The 24,375-nt window shown below is 44.2% G+C and overlaps 1 protein-coding gene across 2 annotated transcripts in view; it reads left to right on the top strand.

Moving 5' to 3' along the window:
* The window catches only part of MTMR6 (myotubularin related protein 6), a 544,203-nt gene that overhangs the window by 72,702 nt on the left and 447,126 nt on the right, over nucleotides 1–24,375 (top strand). For both annotated transcript variants that reach the window (XM_078657106.1, XM_078657107.1), the window contains exon 2: nucleotides 18,997–19,081. In XM_078657106.1, the coding sequence (XP_078513232.1) occupies nucleotides 19,001–19,081 (81 nt within the window). In that variant the 5' untranslated portion in view covers nucleotides 18,997–19,000. The remainder of the gene's footprint in view (nucleotides 1–18,996; nucleotides 19,082–24,375) is intronic.

Raw genomic sequence — 24,375 nt, 5'->3', positions numbered from 1 at the left:
GAACTCTCAGTAGTTCTGCACCAAAAGCTGCACCTTTCCCCAAAGCTTCTCACACAGAACCATGGAGAGATCAGACATCCAGAACCAACTCAACTAAACCTAGCGATCTGGCTCCTGAAGTCTTAGAGTTTGGTTACCTCAATCTCCCACCACACTCCATGAACGTCGTTAAAGAAGCTAGACATCCTACCACTAGGACATGCTATGCAACTACATGGAAAAGATTTGTAATTTACTGCAATAACACAATCAATCCACTAGATGCTTCAACTCAAAACATTATCTGTTATCTCCTCCATCTACAAAGATGTAATCTGGCATACACATCTATACGATTACACCTGGCTGCTGTAGCAGCTTACTTACAAAACAGACAGCCCTTGTCATTGTTTATTGTACCTCCCATCAAAGCATTCATGAAAGGCCTTAAAAGGATAATTCCTCCCAGAATTCCACCCTCTCTAGTATGGAATCTAAATGTCCTTACAAGGCTCATGGGTCCCCCATTTGAACCTTTACATATATGTGAGTTGCAATTCCTCACATGGAAAGTAGCTTTCCTTGTGGCCATCACATCTCTCTGAAGAGTAAGTGAACTCCAGGCATTAACCAATCTAGAACCATTTTTGCAAATACATCACAACAAAGTGGCTCTTAGGACAAACCCTAAATTCTTACCTAAAGTAGTTTCAGCTTTCCACCTTAACCAGTCTGTTGAGCTCCAGTATTTTCCCCTCAATCAGACTCAGTAGTTGAACGGGCTCTTAATACGCTTGACGTCAAAAGAGCTATTCTTTACTACATTGAAAGGACAAAACGTTTCAGTAAAACTAAACAACGTTTGTTAGCTTTCTCACCACCACACAAGGGCAATCCTATATCAAAAGCTGGAATTGCCAGGTGGATCGTTAAATGCATTAAAATATGCTACCACAAAAACAAAGCATACGTTATCCATTCCCCCTAGAGCGCATTCCACACGCAAAATAGGGGCATCCATGGCATTCTTAGGAAACATCCCCATAGATGACATTTGCAAAGCCGCAACATGGTCTAGACCGCACACTTTCACAAAACAGTACTGTGTAGATGTGCAGTCAAAACAACAAGCTAGTGTGGGCCAGGCTGTACTAAGAACACTTTTTCAAACTACTGCAACACATGCAGGTAGCCACTGCTAACGAGGTAACTGCTGTATAGTCTATGCAAAAATATGCGAGTTACAGCTCATATGCCTCAAATGGAAAATGTTACTTACCAGCATGCATCTGTTCTTGGCATGTAGAGCTGTAGATCTGCATTCGCCCACCCGCCTCCCCGGACACCTATATGCGTTGCAGTACTATCTTACTTAGATACATTACACAAGAACATCTTTTCTAGTTCTAACTCCATCATCACCCTTTATGGCGAAAACAATCTGGGCCTCTTTTGCCCATGTGATTTGTGTAATAGTTTGATAGCCTAGTGGTTCAGCTTCATGCAATACTGGAGCCATGTCTTCCTCCAGCCGTGATTCAGTTATGAAGAGTAAGTCAGGTTCTGTTGTCAGTAGGTGAAAGATGTGGTGCTTGGTTTTGGACGTAGAACTAGCATTTATTTGTAGGCAGCTTAAAGGAGCAGTTTTGGAGGAAAATAGCATGTTACAATGCATACTATTACATCGCGTTCTTTTACAACACGGTCGTTACAACGACCGCGTTGTTAGAATGCGATACCTTTACATCGCAAGTCATTAGATCTACTTGCTGTCGGGGGCGTGCTGGATTTAGGAATAGTATAATTACTATTCCAACTCCATCCTGCGCAACAGTAGGAAGGTGTTGGAATAGTAAATTTTACTATTCCTTAGTTTAGAGCGTCCCCTAGAGCAAGTCGATCTAATGACTTGCGATGTAAAGGTATCGCGTTCTAACAATGGGTTGTTGTAACAACTGCGTTGTGAAGGCAACACAATGTAATGACAGTGTGGAAATAAAATCTATAATTATGCCCCTTCGCTGCCCTCTGCGCGATCTAATTATGCCCCTTTGCGCGATCCCCTTTGCGCGATTAATAATTGCCCACATTAAAAGCCGGCACCATTTTGTTTTTAATTCACCCTTTGGTGTCCCAAGACCCCGAGCACGAGCACGACACCCCTGCACCTGGCCTTCCTCATTTTCACCATCTGTCTCTGTGGTTTCTGCCAAGTCCGGGAAACCAGTACATGAGTTCCTGCCCCCCCCCCCCCCCCCCCCCCCGCAGAGATGGTTCATGTTTCTGACATGAAGCACGAGCACAAACCCCAAATGAGGAAGCCTCCCCCTTCCAACTGTCAGACTATTTCACATCGCAAGTCCCCTCAGGAAGCCTAAGACACGCCCCCATTTCTTCACACTCTGCTCCTCTTGCTGATCTTTGTTCCTCTATCTGCCACGACCTGTTTGTTCCTCTATTTTGCCTCGTGACCAAGACTGTATAAATATTCTGCTGTTGAAAATAAAGACACCCCCACTTCAAGAGAGGGACTTGAGAGATTGCTCCTGTGCCCGCTTGGTGCTGGAAGCGCTCCCCTTAACTCTAGTTATTGGTCTTCTCCTCCTTCATTTGAGCACCACGGACTCCTCGCTTTGCATTGACAAGAAATTATGATTTATTAAGCATAGAAATTCAGAAATGAGGTAATAAGTCAATTTAATTTACCACATTAATTGGCGCCCGGAATAGGGACCTTCCCTTTCCCCCACACGCCGGCGATATTGGACCCGGTACTGTCCCCTCCTGACCGTTGACGGACTTCAAAAGTGCACAACGCGGGGAATTCCCGCTAACTCCCTCGAGGCGAAGAGGGGGACCGACTGCGGCCCAGCATCCACACGAGGCGGTGAGGAAATAGCGGAACGTCCTGAACCAAAGCCCAACCTGCGAAGCAGACGAGTCCGAGGTTCTACAAATCCCACCTTGAAACTGCGCGCCGCGTTTTCCCAAAATCTTCAAGAGGCCTTCCAGTTATTTTTCGGTGAGTACTGCTGAAAAGTATAAAAACGAACCCACAGCTTTTGTGGGGACGGTAAAGATACACGTTTTGTTGGTTTCTCACCTATCTTTGGTGAGGACTACTAAAACTAGTATAAAAGACGGACTCACTACCTTGTGGGCACGGTAAAGATACATGTTTTTTGTGGGTTTCTCCCTTATTTTGTGAGGACTACTAAACTAGTATAAAAGACGGACTCACCTCTTTCGTGGGTACGGTAAAGATATTTGTTCTGTTTGTGTTTTTCTCACTTCTAAAATCTTTGAAAGTCTTGCCATCATGCCTATTTTCTCGAAAATACGTAAGATGGCAACCAAAAGGAGTATTCTTGAGAAGGAAATTCCCCTTCCTCCTCGGGATACTCCAGGACACTTCATGTAATCAAAACATGGTGTTGGTGCACTTATTTATTGTGATCTATGGGTAGAATATACTAAAGACCTAGAACTCAGATATAGATGGCCTGAAAATGGTAGTTTTGATACGGAGTGTATTATGAAATTAGAGGAACAGTTATGGAAGAAAAAGAGAGTCCGCCAGTCACAGAGTGACTCAGTAGAATTATGGAGAAAAGAAGCCCATAGGAGCAACAGAAGGAATTGCATAAAGTTGAAAAGGGTAAGAGAATGTCAGAGCAGGCCAAGAAAGAACAGTTACAAGAAATAGGGAAAGAAGTAGTTAGTGAAAGGAATAAAAGGGAACAATCAGCCATTTCTACTGGTTTTTATCCTGTATTGCCATCTGCACCTGAAAACCTTAACATTGCATCAGCACAGCCTACAGCCCCACTACCAGAGGATACTTTTACTAATTTTCTCCTAGATACTCCACCACCCTATGAAGTTCCAGTCATTCAACACCCTCTGCCTCCGCCACCCCTTTCACAACATAACGCACCACCTCTCACTCCAGAAGGGGGTGCCGTAGGTCCAGACCCAGGTAAAACAATTCCCGACTGCCCCTATGACCCAACTCCGAGCAACACAGGGGAGGCGGGCCGAATAAGTAAAATACTTCATGACTCCTGGGAAGAAATAAGACATCTACCAGCAATTGACACGTTTCGTCAAGCGGCCTCTGAGTTTCTTCGTACTGGAGAGAACTCACGAGCCATTAACGCTATGACTACAAGAAGATCACACCCTGTAAAAATGCACATGTATAGGTTCCTCCTTTGCTGTTTCATAAAACACATACAAGCAGAGGAAAGAAATGTACCAGTTTCACTTTTTGACTTATTAGATTCCGCATCCGCCCACACTAGTCTAGAACTTATAAATGATGCACTAGACAGGTTCACCCGTAATGTGACCCGTATTCTGCAAAACTTGCAAACAAATGAAGAGAATAAGAAACTTGAGGAGGAAATTACTGAACCTACTGAAAAAGTCCTACCCGTTCGTTCTTCCGCCCCTAATTCACGAACACCCCCGCCTACATTCCTCCAAGGTCACTCTGAACGGTCATCTCCAGATGAGTTATTTGAAAATAAATCCAATGCATTAGACTACTGGTTAGACCAGGAACCTCCGCTTACACCGGAGGAGGAGGAAATAGCCAGAACTGCGACCCTATGGGTCTCTCAATATAAGATATATGACAATGATCTCATAGCCCAACTTTTTCTAGCATTACCACGCTCACATCAAAGATTAGCAAGTCTCTACATGGTACAACATCTCATCACACTCAATGACGCTCATTTTAAACATGATCCAAGACTCGAAGATTTTCTGTCTGACTGCGCTGATAACATGTTCCTCCACAATAGTTCAGTTTTTCTCAACACATTTATAGATTTCAGACAGAAATACCAGAAAGTGACTGGATATAGATCTCCCCATAATACGTGTGGATCAACTAATAGACTTCCTCAAACACGCCAGTTCCCCATGAGAGAGGTCCACCCCAGAGCTGACACAAATGGAGCGCTACAACGCGTCTTCATTTATGTACCCTTGACAAAACTTGAGTTATTAAGGATGAAAGAGATGGTTCCCTCCCACTCAAAGGATCCTGCTGGATTCTTTAAGTAATTAGGAGATGTATTAATGATGGGAACATATACTCTTTCTGATATCACAGCAATTCTGAAATTATTGTTGCCATCAGGTATATATGACAAACTAAGAGAAAAAGATTGGGAAGTAGCAGGTGAACACATTAGATGGACTGAAATTCAGAATGACGAAAATACTAGAGTAGCAGGTCAAGGTATAGGAGACAGACTAAAAGCACTTCCTGGCACTATTTTAAAGGTGCTACCACAGTTACTAACAGTGAAAAAGGAGGACTGGGATGCCATTTCCTCCTGCAAACAGAAACATGGTGAAGACATAGGAGATTATAACACTAGACTTGAAAACTGTTTTGTGGTAAATAGCGGCCTTACGCCGACAAGTGAAGCTTACCCGCATCTGTTTGTTTCCAAATTAGTAGATAACGCCTTGCCAGCCATTAAGGACAGAGTACTAAAAGTAGAAAGTACCTGGCAAGCACATACACCTCCACAGGTGTTACAAATGCTACAATATCACCAGAATCGCATTAGGGATGAAGAAGAAAATGATAAGAAACGCATGAAAGACACAAAGATGAAAGCATTAGTAGCCCAAACTGCACCCCAGCGTCAACAGACACCAAGTAGCCAGACAAATATAAAAAGCACTTGTAATTATTGCAAAAAGATGGGACACTTCGTTAAAGATTGCCCTGTCTTAAAGCACAATTTGGCTACTGGTAAGACCCAGCCACGCCCATATCAGCCAAAACAGAATGGTTCCCTAGACAGTTCAACACCTTCAGTTCCACTGACAACACAAATGGCCCAAATGAATATTATAGACAGCGCCTACACTGAATATTACCCAGATTTCTCATGATGTTGCCCAAAGAGAGAAGATGACAAACTGCCCCTAATCCCCATTCCAGTAGATCAGACAGGTCCATTTATAGAGGTCCGACTTCTTGGGGAGGATAGGAAGTTTCTACTAGACACTGGGGCCAGTAAAACAACAATAAGCCATCAAGAGGTCCCAGAGGCTCCTCTCTCGGGTTCAAAAAGTATTTCTCTGGGTTTCTCGGGACAACCTGTGACAAACGTCACGTCAAAGCCACTGCCCTTGCAGGTTGGTCCCCTCATGACAACTACAGATCTTATATTGACAAAATCATGTCCAGAAAACTTGCTTGGTATAAAAACATTGAAAGAATTAGGAGCTGTCATTGTTTGCTCACCTACAGATGTCAGACTATTTCTGTGAGATTTTAAGGGCCACTACACAAGTAGAGAATTAGATGAGCGTTTGAAAGATTTGCCACATACCCTGTGGGCCACTGATTCCACCACAGTAGGATGTATGGAAATAACACCTCACAAGGTTACACTGAAAGAGGGAGCCCAACTACCACGTATAAGGCAATACAAAATTCCACCTCAGGCTGAACAAGCATTAATGTTAATTATTCAGGACCTAATACAGTCAGGTGTGATTAAGGAAACAACTTCTAACATTTGCAATTCCCCTGTTTTACCAGTTCATAAAAAAGTGGAACCAGGAACACCACCTGTCTACAGACTAGTGGTGGATTTGAGAGAGCTCAATAAATGTGTCGTTTCACAACACCCTGTGGTTCCAGACATCTCCACCCTACTCACAGCCATAGATGCGGAAGCAACGCATTTTTCAGTCATTGACTTGAAAAACGCATTCTTTAGCATACCTATTCACCCAGACAGTCAATACCTTTTTGGCTTCTCCTTACAAGGACGAAGTTTCCAATTCACAAGAGCTCCTCAAGGTTTCACAGAGAGTCCAAGCGTATATAGCCAAGCATTAAAAAGACAACTAGATACTGTTCAAATGCCCACGGATACAGCCATACTACAATATGTTGATGATATCCTCATTACGGCCAGATCTGACGCAGCATGTGCTGAAGCATCACTACTAGTACTAGAATTCCTAGCTGCAAATGGCCATAACGTTTCCCCTGGTAAGCTCCAATTTTGTTTACAGCAAGTGGCATACTTAGGGCACTTGCTGTCAAAGGAGGGTAGGCAGCTTACACAGGAACGCATCCAACTCATACAACAAATACCACAACCAACAACACAGAAACAAGTTCGAGCCTTTGTTGGTCTCACCTCATATTGTAGACAGTGGATCCCACAATTTGCACTCATTTCCAAACTATTAGTGCAGCTGACAACACTCGAAGCTGGCGCTACTCCACAATTCCCCTGGACAGATGAACACACGCAAGCCTTTCAGTCTCTTAAAAAAGCTATGTGTCAAGCCCCAGTGCTGGCAACACCTAATTACACCAAAGATTTTACATTATTTGTAACAGAAGCTCAGGTACAGCACTATCAGTTCTGACCCAACTTCAAGCAGACAAACATAAACCATGTGGTTATTTTTCAAGCACATTAGATCCAGTAGCACAAGCATTGCCTGCATGTCTAAAATCAGTAGCAGCTACTGCACAAGCTATTAGACAAAGCGATTCTATTGTATTGGGACATCATCTGATAGTTCAGGTCCCACACGCTGTAGAACTTCTGTTAAACCGAACACAAACACAGCATCTGACAATAGCCAGACTCACCGGATATGAGATGACACTTTTTCAGCCACACATTGAGATTAGACGCTGCAGCATTTTAAACCCAGCAACGCTGTTGCCACTGACCTCTCCTACTGAAGAAATTCACGATTGTATTGACATAATTGATTTAGTGACCAAACCAAGACCAGATATACAAGATACTCCCCTTGCTAAGGCAGAAATGACACTCTTTGTTGATGGTTCATGTATGAGACTCCCCACAGGAGATTTAGCAGCAGCCTATGCCGTCACAAATGGTACAGACACTTTAGAAGCACACACGATAGAGATACTGTCGGCACAGGCAGCAGAACTCATAGCCCTAACACGAGCATGTCACTTAGCAAAAGGAAAGTCAGTTAACATCTACACTGATTCACAATATGCCTTTGGAGTTGTACACAACTTCGGTACATTATGGAAAGAGAGAGGATTTCTCACATCACATGGGTCCAGAATACAGCATGCTACACTCATCACTGCCCTCTTAGACGCCAGTCAGTTACCAGAGAAAATCGCAGTGCTAAAATGTAAAGCGCACACAAAAGGAACAGATGAAATATCAAAAGGAAATGATTCTGCAGACAGTGCAGCCAAGTTAGCAGCAAACACAGAATTAAGTATACCACACCGCCAATATACAATACGAGACCCCTTTTCTGACATCCAGGATGTCCAAAGTCACGCCACACCACAGGAACTGCTAGAATGGAAGGAAAAAGGAGGGGTCCTTACAGATCGAGGATGGATGACACCTGAAAGAGCAGTATGGTTTCTACCGGATGCCATGGTACAGGTTATGTTAAACACCATACATGGACCAGCGCATCTGGGAGGAAAAGCAATGTTAGACAGCATACAGAATATATGGCACAACAAACATTTGAGAGCTGCAGCCAAACACAAAGTTAAAACGTGCATGATTTGTAATCAGTTCAACCCAGGAAAAGGCACAAAGGTGGAACAGGGAGGATTCCAACCCCCTGACCATCCATTTGAAGTTCTCCAGATGGACTATATCCAGATGGAGAGATGTAGAGGTCACAAGTATGTGCTAGTTGTAGTGTGTGCTCTGACCAGATGGACAGAAGCCTATACCGTCTCAGATTACACTGCAACGACAACTGCTAAACAATTAGTTAGAGAGTTTTTCCCGAGGTATGGGTTGCCCCGTGTCATCTACTCGGATAACGGCCAACCTTTTTCCTCTGAACTCATGAAGCAAGTGTCTCTTCTGTTAGGGTACACTTGGAAGTTTCACTGTGTAAGACATCCTCAGGCAGCAGGTCTAGTAGAAAGGCACAACCAAACTTTGAAGACAAAATTGGCCAAGATATGCACTGCCAAAGGCGTGGACTGGATGGTAGCCTTACCGTTTGCCCTCTTCTACATGCGTATGGTAGCCCATTCCAGAACTGGCTTATCTCCATATGAAGTGGTCTTTGGCAGACCACCAAATATGTGGGGTACGCCAAGGCCTAAAAGAATAACTGATGTTGACAGTACTATGCTGACTGACTACCTGGCTTCCTTGATGTCTGCACTCCAATCTTGTCGTTCTCAGGTTGCTGCCACCTTCCCTGACAAAACCAACCCGGAAGAACACGCCATCCAACCCGGGGACTGGGTCCTCGTGAGGACCTTCGACCGGACCAGTCCCCTCCAGCCCAGGTGGAAGAAGCCAAGACTCGTACTACTAACAACACGGACAGCAGTGAAGGTCGAGGGCAGGAAGGGCTGGCTCCACGCAAGCCACTGCCGGAAACATTTTGGACAAAAAGACACTGTTGCTGATGGCCCTGCCAATCCCACTGACATTGTGACTGAACAGTCTTTATTGCCTTTGGAACTAGCCCCACAACAGGATTACAAATCAAAGTTAAGGTCTGCCATTCGGACTCTGGCTAATTAAGTCCATTGGGCGTCGGTCCAGTGGTGAAGCCGTTGGAGCATGGGAATGGATTTTAACACCTTGACTATGTGGGAGAAAGAAAAAATGAACTCTAGAAAAAGACATAATGGTCCTATTATATGTTTGACAGTATTATTTTTCCTCATGGCAGTTATGACGTGTCTTGGTTGGATTCTCCACACTGTTTTTCCTCCAACACAACACACCTCTCATACACCCAACAGCACTCAGGAACACACCTATCACAACCTACCCCCTCATGAACAAGCCCATAGACTAGCCTTGCGAAACAATACCTTCATATAGATGCTACACCACACTCAGCAGGCCAGTAATAGCACCAATTGTTGGATATGTGGCCGCATCCCACCTCATCAGAAAAAGGGAGGGATGCCTCTTTTTCCTTTCCCATTCTCTTATAATGGAACTTGTGAAGCCTGGTAGGCCCTAATAACAGCTGACGATACTACCCCCACCTCCTGCCCTGACGGAAATAATTCATGCAAGAATGGGTGGCCTTGGGGGGATTTAAACAAGGTACTCAATACTGCCTGTTACCCTAATAAGGAGGGAGATCCTCAGGCGACCGGTACAGTCCTAGAAAGTGAAGAATACAAGCAAGGGAACATGACCATGTCCTACAAGATGTTAAATACCAAACCTAAAAAGAATGCTGGTCCCCCTTCCATCTCGGTCTCACCAGTAAAAGGACACCTGTGCATCAAGAAAAATGGCTCTGTTCCATTAGGACACAGTGACTGTCATACCACTATAAGTTTTGAAGACAGAGGAAAGTCCTCATTTCTAGCATCTCGCCATACTTATTTCATCTGTGGCCAAACGGCCTATGTGCAGCTGCCCTTGAACTGGGGGGGGGAACTTGCTATATAGCATTCCTGTTACCCCCTGTCTTTGTGGCCCCATCCACTTACCACCGAGACCTCCTAGTGCCCCATGTCAGACATAAAAGAACGATCGATACCTCCTTGGTTGACCAAACGGAAACCTCATGGGAACAATATACAGATTTTAACAAAGGGTTCTTCTTCTTTGTTGGCCCTGTACAGAACAGCAAGCTTATACGCAGGTTGACAAGGACCTTAGAGGCTGTTGTAAACCAGACAGCGTCTACCCTGGGGAGCATAACCCAGGAGCAGTCTGCCATACGATTGGTTACTCTCCAAAATCGCCTTGTCCTTGACATCATCTTGGCTGACAGAGGCGGAGCCTATAAAATTATAGGCTCTAGCTGCTGTATATTTATTCCTGATAATTCCCCATCTGTATACACGGCCATAACAAAATTACACAAGATAGCCGTAAGTTTACATCAAGAACCAGGCACTTGGACGTGGTCTGACTGGTTCTGGAAGATAATATCGTCCTGGGGATGGCAACTGCTGTCAGCAGCAGGTATAATACTCCTGATAATAACTGGATGCTGCCTTTGCATCCAATGTGGTCCTGCCCTGTGCGGTCTATGCGCTGCAAAATGCATTCCTAAACCACTTGTACAGCAGAGAGAAAGGGAAAGAATCATGTTACAAGAATGTATAAATGATCTCATGCAAATTGAGATACAATGTAGGTACACTCTGGGGCAAGGAGGGAATGTAGAAATAAAATCTATAATTATGCCCCTTCGCTGCCCTCTGCGCGATCTAATTATGCCCCTTTGCGCGATCCCCTTTGCGCGATTAATAATTGCCCACATTAAAAGCCGGCACCATTTTGTTTTTAATTCACCCTTTGGTGTCCCAAGACCCCGAGCACGACACCCCTGCACCTGGCCTTCCTCATTTTCACCATCTGTCTCTGTGGTTTCTGCCAAGTCCGGGAAACCAGTACATGAGTTCCTGTCCCCCCCCCCCCCGCAGAGATGGTTCATGTTTCTGACATGAAGCACGAGCACAAACCCCAAATGAGGAAGCCTCCCCCTTCCAACTGTCAGACTATTTCACATCGCAAGTCCCCTCACGAAGCCTAAGACACGCCCCCATTTCTTCACACTCTGCTCCTCTTGCTGATCTTTGTTCCTCTATCTGCCACGACCTGTTTGTTCCTCTATTTTGCCTCGTGACCAAGACTGTATAAATATTCTGCTGTTGAAAATAAAGACACCACCACTTCAAGAGAGGGACTTGAGAGATTGCTCCTGTGCCCGCTTGGTGCTGGAAGCGCTCCCCTTAAATCGAGTTATTGGTCTTCTCCTCCTTCATTTGAGCACCACGGACTCCTCGCTTTGCATTGACAAGAAATTATGATTTATTAAGCATAGAAATTCAGAAATGAGGTAATAAGTAAATGTAATTTACCACAACAGCAATGTTAATGCTGTTTCCCATTTTGGAGGTGGTGTGATTTTTTGCTGCGGGAAAGTGAGTATTGTCCTTTGCGGTTTTAGGTGGTGTGCTATTGCTGATTGTGTTTGCTGTAGCAAGACAGAAATTGAATCGTTTTTAGGTGTTGTTATCCTCATCCAGCAGCCTTAGAAGGCATTTAGTAGGCTGTGTGTGTGTGTGTGTGTGTGGGCAGGGTTGAGAATGGTCGAAATTAAGGGAATGTACAGCGGAGTTGTATTTGAATAATAGCGTTGCTTTGCAATAGACAGGGGAAATTGAAATTATGAAGACTGGTTTGGAGTGGCTTTTTTTTGCTTGTGTTGGAGGTGGAAGAGGTATAGGTGAGAGGGGGTGTTTAGCATGAGAATATGGTTTTATGCAATGGATGTTACGGAGTCATATTTTGCATTTTTAGTCTTTGTTATCTTTTTGGAATGGAAACTGAGGTAAAGAAGGGTTAAAAATGTGTTATTGGTGTTGGCAATAGGGTCCTAGAGGATGTGTTTTGGTATTTTGGGATGGATAGGAGTTTGAGAAAGTCTGAGATGGTTATGTGGGTGTTTGGATTTGTTTTGGTTGGTTAATATTGTGTGATATTGACTTGAGATGTAGGGTTTGAATGTGAGGAGTTAATGTGTAGGTTTAAGGAGAGGGGATGACCTTGGGGGTTAAAGGAGAGTAGAAGTGAAGGGACCCTTGTGTGGAAGTAGAGGTACATGGGTATGTAAGTGTGTTTTGTAGAGGTGGTTATTGTTTGGTAGGTGGGGGGTGTTTTTGAGTTTCCTGGGTTACTGAGAGTTATAGGTGTGTGTTTGCTCAGAAATTGTGTGCATGTTAGTTGTTGTGGATGATTCTGGAACATTTGTATCAGTAGAGAAATGGACGGCATTTCTGGCCATAGGCCTTGCAGGCCCAAACAGGGAATTCACCATTCTCTCCACCCCTTCCTGCGACGCCAGGCTGAGACGCCTGAGGTGGGAGAGCTAGGACAGGCTAGTGGTGAGGTCATGTGACCTCTCTCAGGCTCTTAGGCTCACCTGTAGGCCGACGGCTAGTGGCTGTCCAGCAACACTCAAGTGAGTGCACCTGGAGGAGGGTTATTTTCAGTTTTCTAATCCACAACGTGTGTCTGAGAGAGCAGATTGGAAAGGGGAAATGGAGGAATAGGGGAGTGGAGGGGAGAGAGGAGAGTAGCAAAGACTTGGTCTTGCAGCAGGGAATAGTAGTAGTAAATCGCAGGCAGATATGTACACAGTTCACAAACGTTTCACGTTAACAGTAGCAAAATGTGTCACAAAAAGCTGATCTAGGATAGGATTGTATTGGATTGTAGTCAAAGGAGTACACAGCTACTGGGCTGATAAGCAGATTCATGTAGTCAGCAAGGTGGGAGAGATAAGGGGGCAGAGAGAGCAAGGGAAAATCAAAACACTCATGATCACATGGGTGGGTGGAGAGGGGGAGGAGAGACAGAGTGCAGAACTGAAGACAGAACAAGCATTGAAAATGCAATAGGTCTCGCCTTTGATTAAGTTAAAGCCATTTGCTTTGCTAATGGTATTGTATAGCTAAGCAAGTGGCTTTAACTTAATAAAAAGCGAGACCTATTGCATTTTAATGCTTGTTTCTAAATACCTCGAAGTCGGTTACTAAACATCAAAGACTTGGCTCACTAAAATCTGCAACACAAACATTCAGACTTTCGCGACACTTCCGGTTGCTCGAATCGATCGCACTAAAGTAACAGATTAGCACTCTCATTCACAGTTTGTGCTAAACCCATGAAAAATATTCTTAAATTATGTAGGTCCTCTGTAATATATCTCCATGTAAACAATAGGGAACGAGGGGTGCTTAAAATGTGGTAATATATGTAGCATTGCCACAGCAGGGGTGTAGTCATCAATAGCGAAGCAGCTCTGGGGCCCACTAGAGTCAGGGGGCCACTGAACTCCTGTCATGACTGTATTTTACTACCCAGTGAACAGACAGCGCCACCGTGCTCACCAGCACGGTGGTCCATGGCTTTCTCGCTGCACCACAGGGTTAAAGAACACTGAGGCACTGGGTTTGTCTGGGGGGTTAGACAAGTAGATAAGCTGCTATCCGACGGCTAGTTTGCCTGATATTTTTCATTAGATGTAACTTTTGTATCAATATCCATTTATCTAATACAACTTGTACAAAAAGAGTTTCTTTAATGAACAGACCAACCCTCAACAAATTAACTTCAAGCGTACTCATTCATTCTTCCTTTCTGTGTGCCAACAGAAAGGGGTCCGAGGCTACCTCGTTGGTATTCACTGTTTTATAAAACATTACATAAAATAGATCCAATTAATCTTTATTCATAGTTTTCTGACATATGATGCATTGTGGGAAATGTCTGGTTCTTAGCCCCTTCTGCGCTGATGACGAGCTGAGCTCGTCATCAGTTGCGCCGCTCGCACGCTGATGACGAGCTGAGCTCGTCATCTAACGCGGCTTTTTGAAAAAAGCCGCGTAGCGCGAAAATCGCCGCAGCTCGCATGCGGTGAAACTGGAAGCCTTGAATTATTTCTCAAATTAAAATCCATGCGGCTTGATGCGCACAGCACGAAAGGTGTGTTGGCTTGAGATGTGAAGAAATCAGAGACCTGTCACTATATTGTATGGGAGAACTTTGAGTTGTGCAAGCTTTGTGTTTCACATCGTATGTATGCTGCATTATCATTAGCCAGGAGTTGCTGAGACTATCTTACATACCTCCACTATGGTTGAAAGGTAGAAGTTGAAGTTGAAAATATGTGTAGAGCGCTCTGTGACCAAGCGGTTTCCTGGCGCTAGAGAATGATAGTGTGAGATGGAAGAGGCGGACAGGGAATTACAGGTTTGTGAAGGCTTGGGCATACAGATGGGTTTTGAGCGACTTACGAAATTGCAAGTAGACAGTGATGGACCTGATGGCGGGGGAAGACTATTCCAGAAGCGGGGGGCGAGAATGGAAAATCTGGTGCCGCCGGTTCTAGATTTGCGGAAGCGAGGAACGCAGAGGAGGGCCTGGCTGGAGGAGCGAAGATTGCGGCAAGGGTGATAGTGGGTGATCATGGAATTAATGAAGGCAGGGGCAGTGCGGTCGCAAGCCATGAAGACTAAGCATCCCAGCTTGAAGAGAGATCTCTGCAGGATGGGAAGCCAGTGGAGGGATTTAAGGAGAGGGGTGGTATGGTGGGACTTGGGAAGCCGATGGATAAGGCGGGCGGCCTGGCTCTGGATGGTCTGAAGGCGCCGGAGCTCGTAGGCAGGGATGTCCACGTAGAGGCAATTCCCGTAGTCCAGCCGTGTGAGAATCATGGCCAAGACGATTATTTTAAGGGCCTCAGTAGAAAAGAAATGGGAAATCTTGCGAATGATTCTGAGGGAAAGAAAGCAGGATGAAACAACAGAGCTAACCTGGGGACGCATGGAGAGGTCCCGACTGATTTTTATACCCAGGGTTTTAACTGTCTCTGAAGGAACTGGGTGGGGGCCGAAGATGGAAGGCCAAAAGGCAGGCATCCAGGGACTGATGGCACTACCAGTCAGGACCAACTCCGTTTTGTCCGGGTTAAGCTTAAGGGAATTTTGATTCATCCAGTCCGAAATAAAAATAAGGACAGATTGGAATTTAAGAAGAGAATCAGGGGCAGGGGAGAGGTCAAAAACAAGCTGAAGGTCGCCTGCGTAGTTATACACAGAGACCTCCATGTTGAGCAAAGAAATAATAAGAGGATTGATATAAAGATTGAAAAGAAGAGGGGAGAGGGAAGATCCTTGGGGGACCCCACAAGGCACAGGCCGAGGGGGAGCAGAGAAACCGGAAAGACGGACGGCCTGCGTTCTGCCCTGGAGAAACGAGGAGAGCCAGGAAAGGGCGGTGCCCTGGATACTCGCTGCCCTGACACGGCCGAGAAGGATGGAGTGGTGACCGTGTCAAAGGCAGCAGATAGATCAAGTAGCACCAGCCCCTGGGGAGAGTTAGAGTCCGCCTTGCTCTTCAGCTCGCCAAGAACGGAAATGACCACAGATTCGGTCGAATGGACTGGGCGAAAGCCAGCTTGATGGGAGGATAAAAGATGATTTTCCTCTATATAGGTCGACAAGCACGAAGTGATGTGGCTCTCCAGGATCTTACTTAGGTAAGGGAGCAAGGAAATGGGTCTGAAATTAGCCGGAAGGGTGGGGTCATAACCTGTTTTTTTTAGAATGGGGATGACTGCGGCTGATTTAAACAGTGAGGGAACTATACCTTGGGAAATAGATGAGTTAAGGAGGGATAGAGGGGGGTCAGGGCAGGTAGAGAACAGCTCCCTTAGAATACGAGCTGGACCACAGTCAGCCGGGGAGGCTGACTTGACCTTCCCGAGAAGGGCGACGAAAGATTCCTGCGAGATGAGAGGAAAATGATCGAAGGAGGAAAGCAAAGGGGGAAGGGGGGCAGCAGGAAGAAGAGAAGAAGAGGGGGGGATATTCTGTTTAATATTAGTAATCTTCTCGAGAAAGAAGTCGTTCAGGGAAAGGCAAAGAGATTGAGAGGGGATGGGATTGGGGTTAACTCTGTCGGATGCGGTCAGGTTGCAGACAATGGAGAAGATCTCCTTAGATTTGTTGGCTGCTGACAGAATTTTACCCGTGAAATATTCCAGTTTGGTTGAGAGAATAGCTCTCTTGTAGTTTTTGAGAAGAGATCTGTAGCGGTCCCTCAGGAGGGGGCAGTAGTTGCGCCTCAACTGACGCTCTGACTGGCGGAGGGCCAGTTTGAGTACTTTAAGGTCACTGGAAAACCATTTGTTGGCTTCGTGGAGGCGGCAAGCCTTGACCCTTCTGAGGGGGGCGACCAGGTCGAAAGCAGAGGACAGCCAGGAATTAAGAGCATCGACTTGAGAGTCGAGAGGAAGGTCCGATAGCTCGGGAAGAGAGGTTGCCAGGGAGGAGTGGAGGGTGTTAAAATCCACTCCGTTCCAATTCCGTGCTAAGATGTTCTTGGGCAGGGGGGGCCTGTCAGTGACTGAAAGGTCAATGGAGAAAGAGATGATCGAATGATCCGACCAGGTACAGGGGAGAATGAGAGTGGGAGATTTGGTTCGGCCAGCCGACCATATGTGATGGAGAGTATGGCCATGGACGTGAGTCGGGGCATGAATGTGGGGGGTGAAATTAAAGCATCGGAGAGTGTCAGAAATCTTTAGAGGTCTGATCTTCCCTGGGGTCACCAGGCCAATAGTTGAAGTCACCCAGTAGGAGAACAGACGAATGGTTGATAGCAAGAGTGGCCAGCAAATCTTGTAGAGCGGGCACGAAGTGAGGCATGGTTTGGGGGGGTCGGTATAAAAGGACAATAGTAAGGGAAGCTAGAAGGTTCGTTAAGCGGGCAACTAAGAGGTCCACTTTGGGTATAGGAGGGTGAGCCAAGGGTTGGAATTGGAGGTGAGACCGGATAATCATGGCCACACGTCCCACCAGTTTTCCCATCCGAGCGATCTGCCCGAAGGGCATAGTAGGAGGCAGGTAGTGCAGATAGAACGTCTGGCGCGGAAGCAGTAGAGAACCACGTCTCCATCAGGAAGAGAAAATCGGGGGACTCAGTATCAAGGAGATTAAACAGTTCCAATTGGTGTTTGCCAGCTGAGCGAGTGTTAAGAAGGTAGGCAGAAGCCGAAGAAGGTAAGGGGGAGGGGCGAATAGAAGAACATACCAGGTGAGGAACAGACTTGGGCTTAAGTGGTAAGACAGTGGTAGGAGCGTGGGCAAGGATAAGAATTCCAAGTGCTGCTATACATTCCAGAGTAGAAGGGCTAATGGAACAATTGCCCTGATGGGCAAGAAGCTGCGCAGAAGTGTACATAAAAAAAGGCGCAGGGTTGGTGGCCCCTGGTCCCGGTCAGTCGCGGACGGGTGCAGACGGGCTCGCCTTCGGCGCGCCACCGGCGCGCCCGCTGCGCTTCCGGGGAGGAGGTGCCATTTTATAGTAAGCAGGGTGGGAGGGCCAAGTGGCCCCCGCTGCAGAGCGCAGGTCTGAACCGGAGGTAGGGGGTGCTCAGGGGGTAGTTTCCGGTAAAGTGACACAACAAAATACAATTTTTACAAATTTTTAATAAGTTTCCTTTTCCGTTTTAAAAATAACCACTGTTCCCGGCTCACGCCTCAGGAACCATACAGTCGAACTATCAATGAGGGAAGTGGCGACTGAGTATACTTTTATAGTAAACAGGGTGGGAGGGCCGAGCAAGTTATCTGCTCGCCCTCTCACTCACCCAAGATGGCGGCGATGTTACTCTGAGCAGCGTCGAATCGGCTGCTGTGACCCCCGCTGCAAAGTGCAGGTCTGAACCGGAAGTAGGGGGTGCTCAGGGGGTAGTTTCCGGTAAAGTGACACAACAAAATAAAATTTACTAGTTACTTACGGCATGTGAATGTCTGCAAAGAATGTTTTGGCACCACCCAGAGGCCAAAAGCCAGAATGACTGCTTGACGACAATTCTAAATGTTCGACGCATTGAAAACAAGAAACTCTGTGCTTTCTCCCCCCCCCCTAAAATCCCCCAAAAAACTGCCTAGTGTCACGTCACCAGTGAAGCCTCCAGTCTGGCATGCACATCTTCTGTCCCACCGCATGCACATTGTAATCGTATTTATTCCAAAAGGCCCTCAGCATGGCGAGGGCAGCGCATGCGCTGCTTTCGCCAGGCCGAGACCTAAAAAACAGAGACTGGAAAGCGGGACAGCAGAGCAAAGAATGGGGGCCAGAGCGTGGGGGTGGAGGGAGAGTGCGTGATCATACAGGGGACCCTCATGCATCAAACCAACAACAGTAGAAGTGCTTTGTGCAGAGCCATATGCTGGAAAACATGTAAAAATCCAATTGCATTTTTAATGAGTGGCACACTATAAGAAAATAGATGGCTGAACCCCAACATGGCATCCTTTATTAATCACAGCTGGAAGGACACCTCCAGTTTCAGAAGGTACTATCCATTTCTAATCACTTCAGGAAGAACATGCTTCATTTGTCCACTGATTTATCTTTTCCTTGCAAATTGTTGATCCTAGATTGTAAAAACCTGAATTTCCAAACATTGTGTTTTGTCTTTCAGGAAGATGTTCAAGCGAGGAGATTCTTGCAAGTACACTGTAGCTGGCGAAAAACTGGAGTACGCAGCAGTGCTTCTTAATAGCCAGGTTGGTGAAGTCACAAAAAAAAGATAGATACATATTGGCACTTGTTGGTTTGGGTGAACAGTAGCGTAAAGTTGGACAAAAAGTATCAAACTGGGCATGTTTATCAAGAAGGTTCACAAACATGCAACCTAGAACTTGATCTTGAAGAGGAAATGATGTGCGCTGAATTTCCCATTCAAAGTCCTAGTCCTTCCACTTAAAAAAATTACTGGCTGAGCAGTTGAATTACAAATCTCTCAACGTGCCCCAATAGCACTTCTCCTAATACCCATATTTCAGAGGTTGGGTATATCATATAGCATGTTGTTACATGATCTTATTGACTCTCGACCTGAACAAGACCATTGCCTTATCTAGTTTTTATCTCCTCTGTCTTAACCAGGCTGGCCAAACATTCCTAGAGCATTTGAATTACACTGACCATAATGCTCTTTCCAGATTTTTGAGCTGTTGGCTGTCCTCTGTGATGGTTTTGAAGGTAACCCTAATTTGTTCACTGTGGGTCTTAAGTAGGTTTAATTATGACTTCATTGACATACATGACGTATGAAAAGAGTCTTGCAGGCAACTGTACTACATAGCTGCTAGTTCTATAGGTTAGTAGGACACCAGTGATGGATCAAGGAAGGTCGCTCAGAGAGAATTGCTAAATCTTCTGTAGTTATAGGGATGGGTTGACTATAGACTGATTCTGAATACCAGTCATTACAATGACCAGCCAGACCTGACACTCACAGAGGATGCTGTGCCTAGAAGTGACGCTCAATCTCCATAGTCTCACGAAAGGAAAAAGGTCCATACCTTAGAGGAAAATTAATGCATCAAGAGTTTGGGATTCTCCTGTCTCACCTGCTACATCCACCTCAACGTTTTGTGATTATTCTGAGCAATGAAAGTCCTAAAGAGCAAGGGTTTCAGTTTTTCATTGACCATTCAAAACTCAAAGGCTGGTTGTTCTACAGTGGCTAAAACCTGGTCCCTGGTTTGCAAATGTCTACAAATGATGTAATGGTTTCATGTTGATCATCCTCATTAATCAGTCACTACTGCCATGCTATGATCTAAAGCGTCTGTTTGCACTATAAATGTCTTACCTTTATAAATTCAATGGTAACCAGAAATATAAGAGGGTGCTCAGCAAGTCAGGGAGTGTAAAATATACTTCGTCTCCAATGGGGTTACCATACAACCCCACCCCACAGATGCAGATAACCTATCCACAGATGCAGATGATAATATCACACAAAAGTCTTCTCCGAGCACTCAATATACAATACATCAATACTGTCCATATATAGTCTCTCTTCAAGCGAATATTTCTCAGTTGGCACAGATAATCCAAGTTTCTGTATTATTTCCATACAAACGCCAGTTCATAAGGTCTTCCAAAATAATGCTTTATTGATTGAAAACTTGATCCAAAGAAAGCAGCCAACACATGTTTCGTCGTGCTTAAATCTTTGCACATTTGACTTCTTCAGGGCTACAACCCAAATAATAATATAAAAATACATTACTAATACATCATTGTACACCATCTATTATTGTCAGTTTAAATATAAGAAGGATCAGAGGGAAGGTACAAATGCAACCAACACCCTGTGCTCTCGAAAAAGAATGGAACCAAAAAGCCCATTAAAAGTCCACTATAAAGTGAATTTTAGGTTCATAATGACTATAAGTCAACAAATGACAGCCAACCATAAAACAAACCTCATATACTGTGTCGAAGTCTTGCACGTCTAGAGTCCAACCAACAATCAATCAATAAATTGTCCAAACATAGTAATCATCCCTGAAAGAGATGTGTATGTAAATAAATCTCAAATCTCATCCTGGTGCCCCAACATCAATTAATCAAACAGCCAGCAATAAGCCGTCACTAGAGTCTTAGTAAAACATCAGGAATCAAATCACCATATCTCATGCTCACAATATTAAACATGTCACGTGGACACTCAAAAGTAGCTAGTCCCTAAGCAAATTCTATTGCTATATTCAAAATCCTAGGGATGTACCCCGAGTAGCCAATAAGTTCTAGAACACTCTAATCCTTGATGCGCGTCATCATCTCCTAAAATGAAAGTTAAACAAACCATTCTAATGCTCATTCTCACACAGATCCTACTTAAACAATCGTCATAAGTATGATCCCAAATAATGCCCCTATCGATGGACTCACCCTCCCCTATAGTATCCAATGCATCAAACTAAAATCTTGCTTCCAAAATAAAACGTAGACGAGGTAGTCACGAGTGCGTGATCTAAAAGTAATAGTATAAGAGAGACGTCACAATACAGTTCTAGCTCCGCTCATTAAGTAATAGGATTATATGACAATATAGGCACTCCAAGCCCAGTCCAACACACTCACCATAAGTCTTGAGAACAGCGTCCTGTTACGAGTACAACAACCGGCGTCCCACCCGTGCGGCATCTTGTTATTCCTATTTAAGTAATTTGTATGTGGTCGCCATCTTGAAGTAGTAATTCAGTGTTACAAAGTAGAATTTAGTACAACCTGTATATAAGTAATCCCGTATAATCTTACTCAAATATTACCGCAATCATTATATTCCCTCAATATTTATACATTATAAAGTTGCCCCCTTAACGGGGAGATAGTGTACGTCTTTTCTCGTAGTATACATCAATCACGGCACCCAGCCACCGAGTACCAAAGTAAGTTACAAAAAAGAAAATACTGCGTGTGCCATCTTAATATGTATGGCTCACCCCACTAATCACGGAGCATCTCACTTATCCTTATGCATAAAATAGACATGTTCTCATTTAAAAGGGCAGACGTATACATTCTTTTCGATCCACGTCAAGTAACTATCACACATCGTATTTATAAAGCCACTCCATAGGGTATATATTGTTGTTTAAAATTCTATCAAGCCACTACCGAATCGCGCTATAAATCGTAAATAAAGCTGAGCAATTTAAAAAGTGTCTCCATCATAACTTAACTCAGATATGACTTTGTTTCTAGTTCTCTCGTCAGCTCAATAAAAGCCATGCAATACATATTAATATTGAGGGTATCTAGATACTCAATTCTATCTGTACGTGTTTACTAGTACACTTATGATCCAATGTTTACCCCGTTCTGTATACCAGAGATACCTATAGTCCTGATCAAATGTACTATATGAATCAATACATGTAGAGGGAAGGTGAGAGGAGAGAGATAAAGGTCTAATCTGTAACATAGTCTCATCTGTGCAGATATACGTCACTCAATAGATATAAGTGCATATTCTTACATCCATAGAGCAGATAAATCAACATGCAATGCAGCACATATAATCATATAAACAAAGCCACATATTTGAACTATTGACAAAATTAAAGTTAAAAATAAAATTGCACTTCAAAATATCCTGTCACATATTTACATCAAACAGGCAATCCCAAGAGTTCAAGCTAGTGATAAAATGTTCCTAGAACATTGGAGGGAAATCAGATAATATAACAATTGATATTTAGATGTCTAACCAACTATCAATCATTCCTGCCCTAAGAAGTACTGAAACTCATTATCTATATTCATACCTTTTTCAACTGCTCTGAGTTTCATCAACCAGATCACTTCCCTACGTCTCAATTTTAATTGTCTGTTACCTCCTCTTACATCATGTTTAACATGATCTATTCCATGGAAACTAAACTTATGTTCCTCTGGACTTTCAAAGTTCTGGACTGAATGAGCAGCAATAGGATATCGTATATCACCATTCTTCCATGCCTTAAAATGTTCTATCATCGTATCATGTAATCTTCTGGTTATGCTCCCCACATATATTATTTTACATGAACTCACTATTACATAAATCACATAAGTAGTGTCACAATTAATAAACATATCAATTGTATGTGTCCCTGTATCATTGTTTTAAAAGGTTGTCACTTTATTCTTGGCCCATCTGCAGGAGCTACATCGTCCACATTTACAAAATCCTTTAAGCCTATTCTCCAACCAGGTCATATGCTCTAATCTGCCCGGATAACTTGGTCTCACAGCATTAGCAAGTGTCCATCCTCTCCTAAACGTCAAACTGGGTTTCTTACTCACGAAGGGCAGTAAGTCTTTATCAGCTCTCAATAAGTGCCAATGTTTGTTTAAAATCGAAAAAAGTTTATGACTTTCTGTACTGTAGTGAGTGATCAGTCGTACTTGGTCTCACTCCTTCATCTCAGTACAAATCTTTTTGGTCTCTAATGTCCGTGTAAGATCTTGAGCTCTCTTTTTTTGCCTTGTCAATAACCTTCCGTTCATAGCCCCTGGCCTTAAATCTCCGTGAGATATCTTCCAAGTTCATCTTAAATTCACCTTCATTCGTACAATTTCTGGCATGAATCATCTCTTCGTATGGTATTGCATTTATCTGACTCTTGGGATGACAACTTCTGACATGCAGGAGAGCATTACAGCTAGTAGCCTTCCTATACATCCTACTACACAATCTCTGATTTTCCACAAAAAGCTCTACATCCAGAAAAGTTATATGTTCATAATCATAGTGTGTAGTGAAACGTAAATTCAAATGATTAGTATTCAAATACTTGAAGAAGTTCTTCAGTTCATCAACAGACCCGGTCCAGATCAAAAGACAGTCATCTATAAAACGACCCCAGTAATGTATGTACTCGATCCATTTGCACCCCTATGGCCGCAGATCCACTCCGCCTCAAACCATCCCATAAAGAGATTAGCAAAAGACGGAGCGAATCTGGAACCCATCACTGTACCAAGACGTTGTTTATACCATTTGTTATCAAACATAAAAGGAAAATGCTACTTACCAGTATGCATCTGTTCTTGGCATGTAGAGCTGCAGAATCGTACACTTTTGCAATAGATCGCCACCTGGTGTTGGGCTCGGATGATTTCAGGTTGTTGTCTTCTTGGAAGAAGTCTTTGTAGTCACGAGATAGGTGACTCCTCCCTTGGACAATATTGCGCATGGTCATCGACTCCATCCTCAGATTGTTTTTCGCCATGATGGGAAATGATGGAGTTAGTAGAAGTAAATAGAAAAAAAAGGTGTCCATGCGTGTGCATCTAAGTAAGATGAGTACTGGAACGGATACAAGTCCCGGGGAGGTGGGAGGGCGTGTACGATTCTGCAGATCTACATGCCAAGAACAGATGCATACTGGTAAGTAGCGTTTTCCGTTCGAGGCATATGAGCTGCAGATCGTACACTTTTGCAACTATTGTGAAGCAGTGTCTCCTCTGGCGGTGGTCGCTTGTATCCGTTAGAGTATTCTGAAATAGTGTTCTA

This window comes from Lissotriton helveticus, chromosome 8 (assembly GCF_964261635.1).
Source record: "Lissotriton helveticus chromosome 8, aLisHel1.1, whole genome shotgun sequence".
NCBI lineage: Eukaryota > Metazoa > Chordata > Amphibia > Caudata > Salamandridae > Lissotriton > Lissotriton helveticus.
This window is presented reverse-complemented; position numbering and strand designations above follow the sequence as displayed.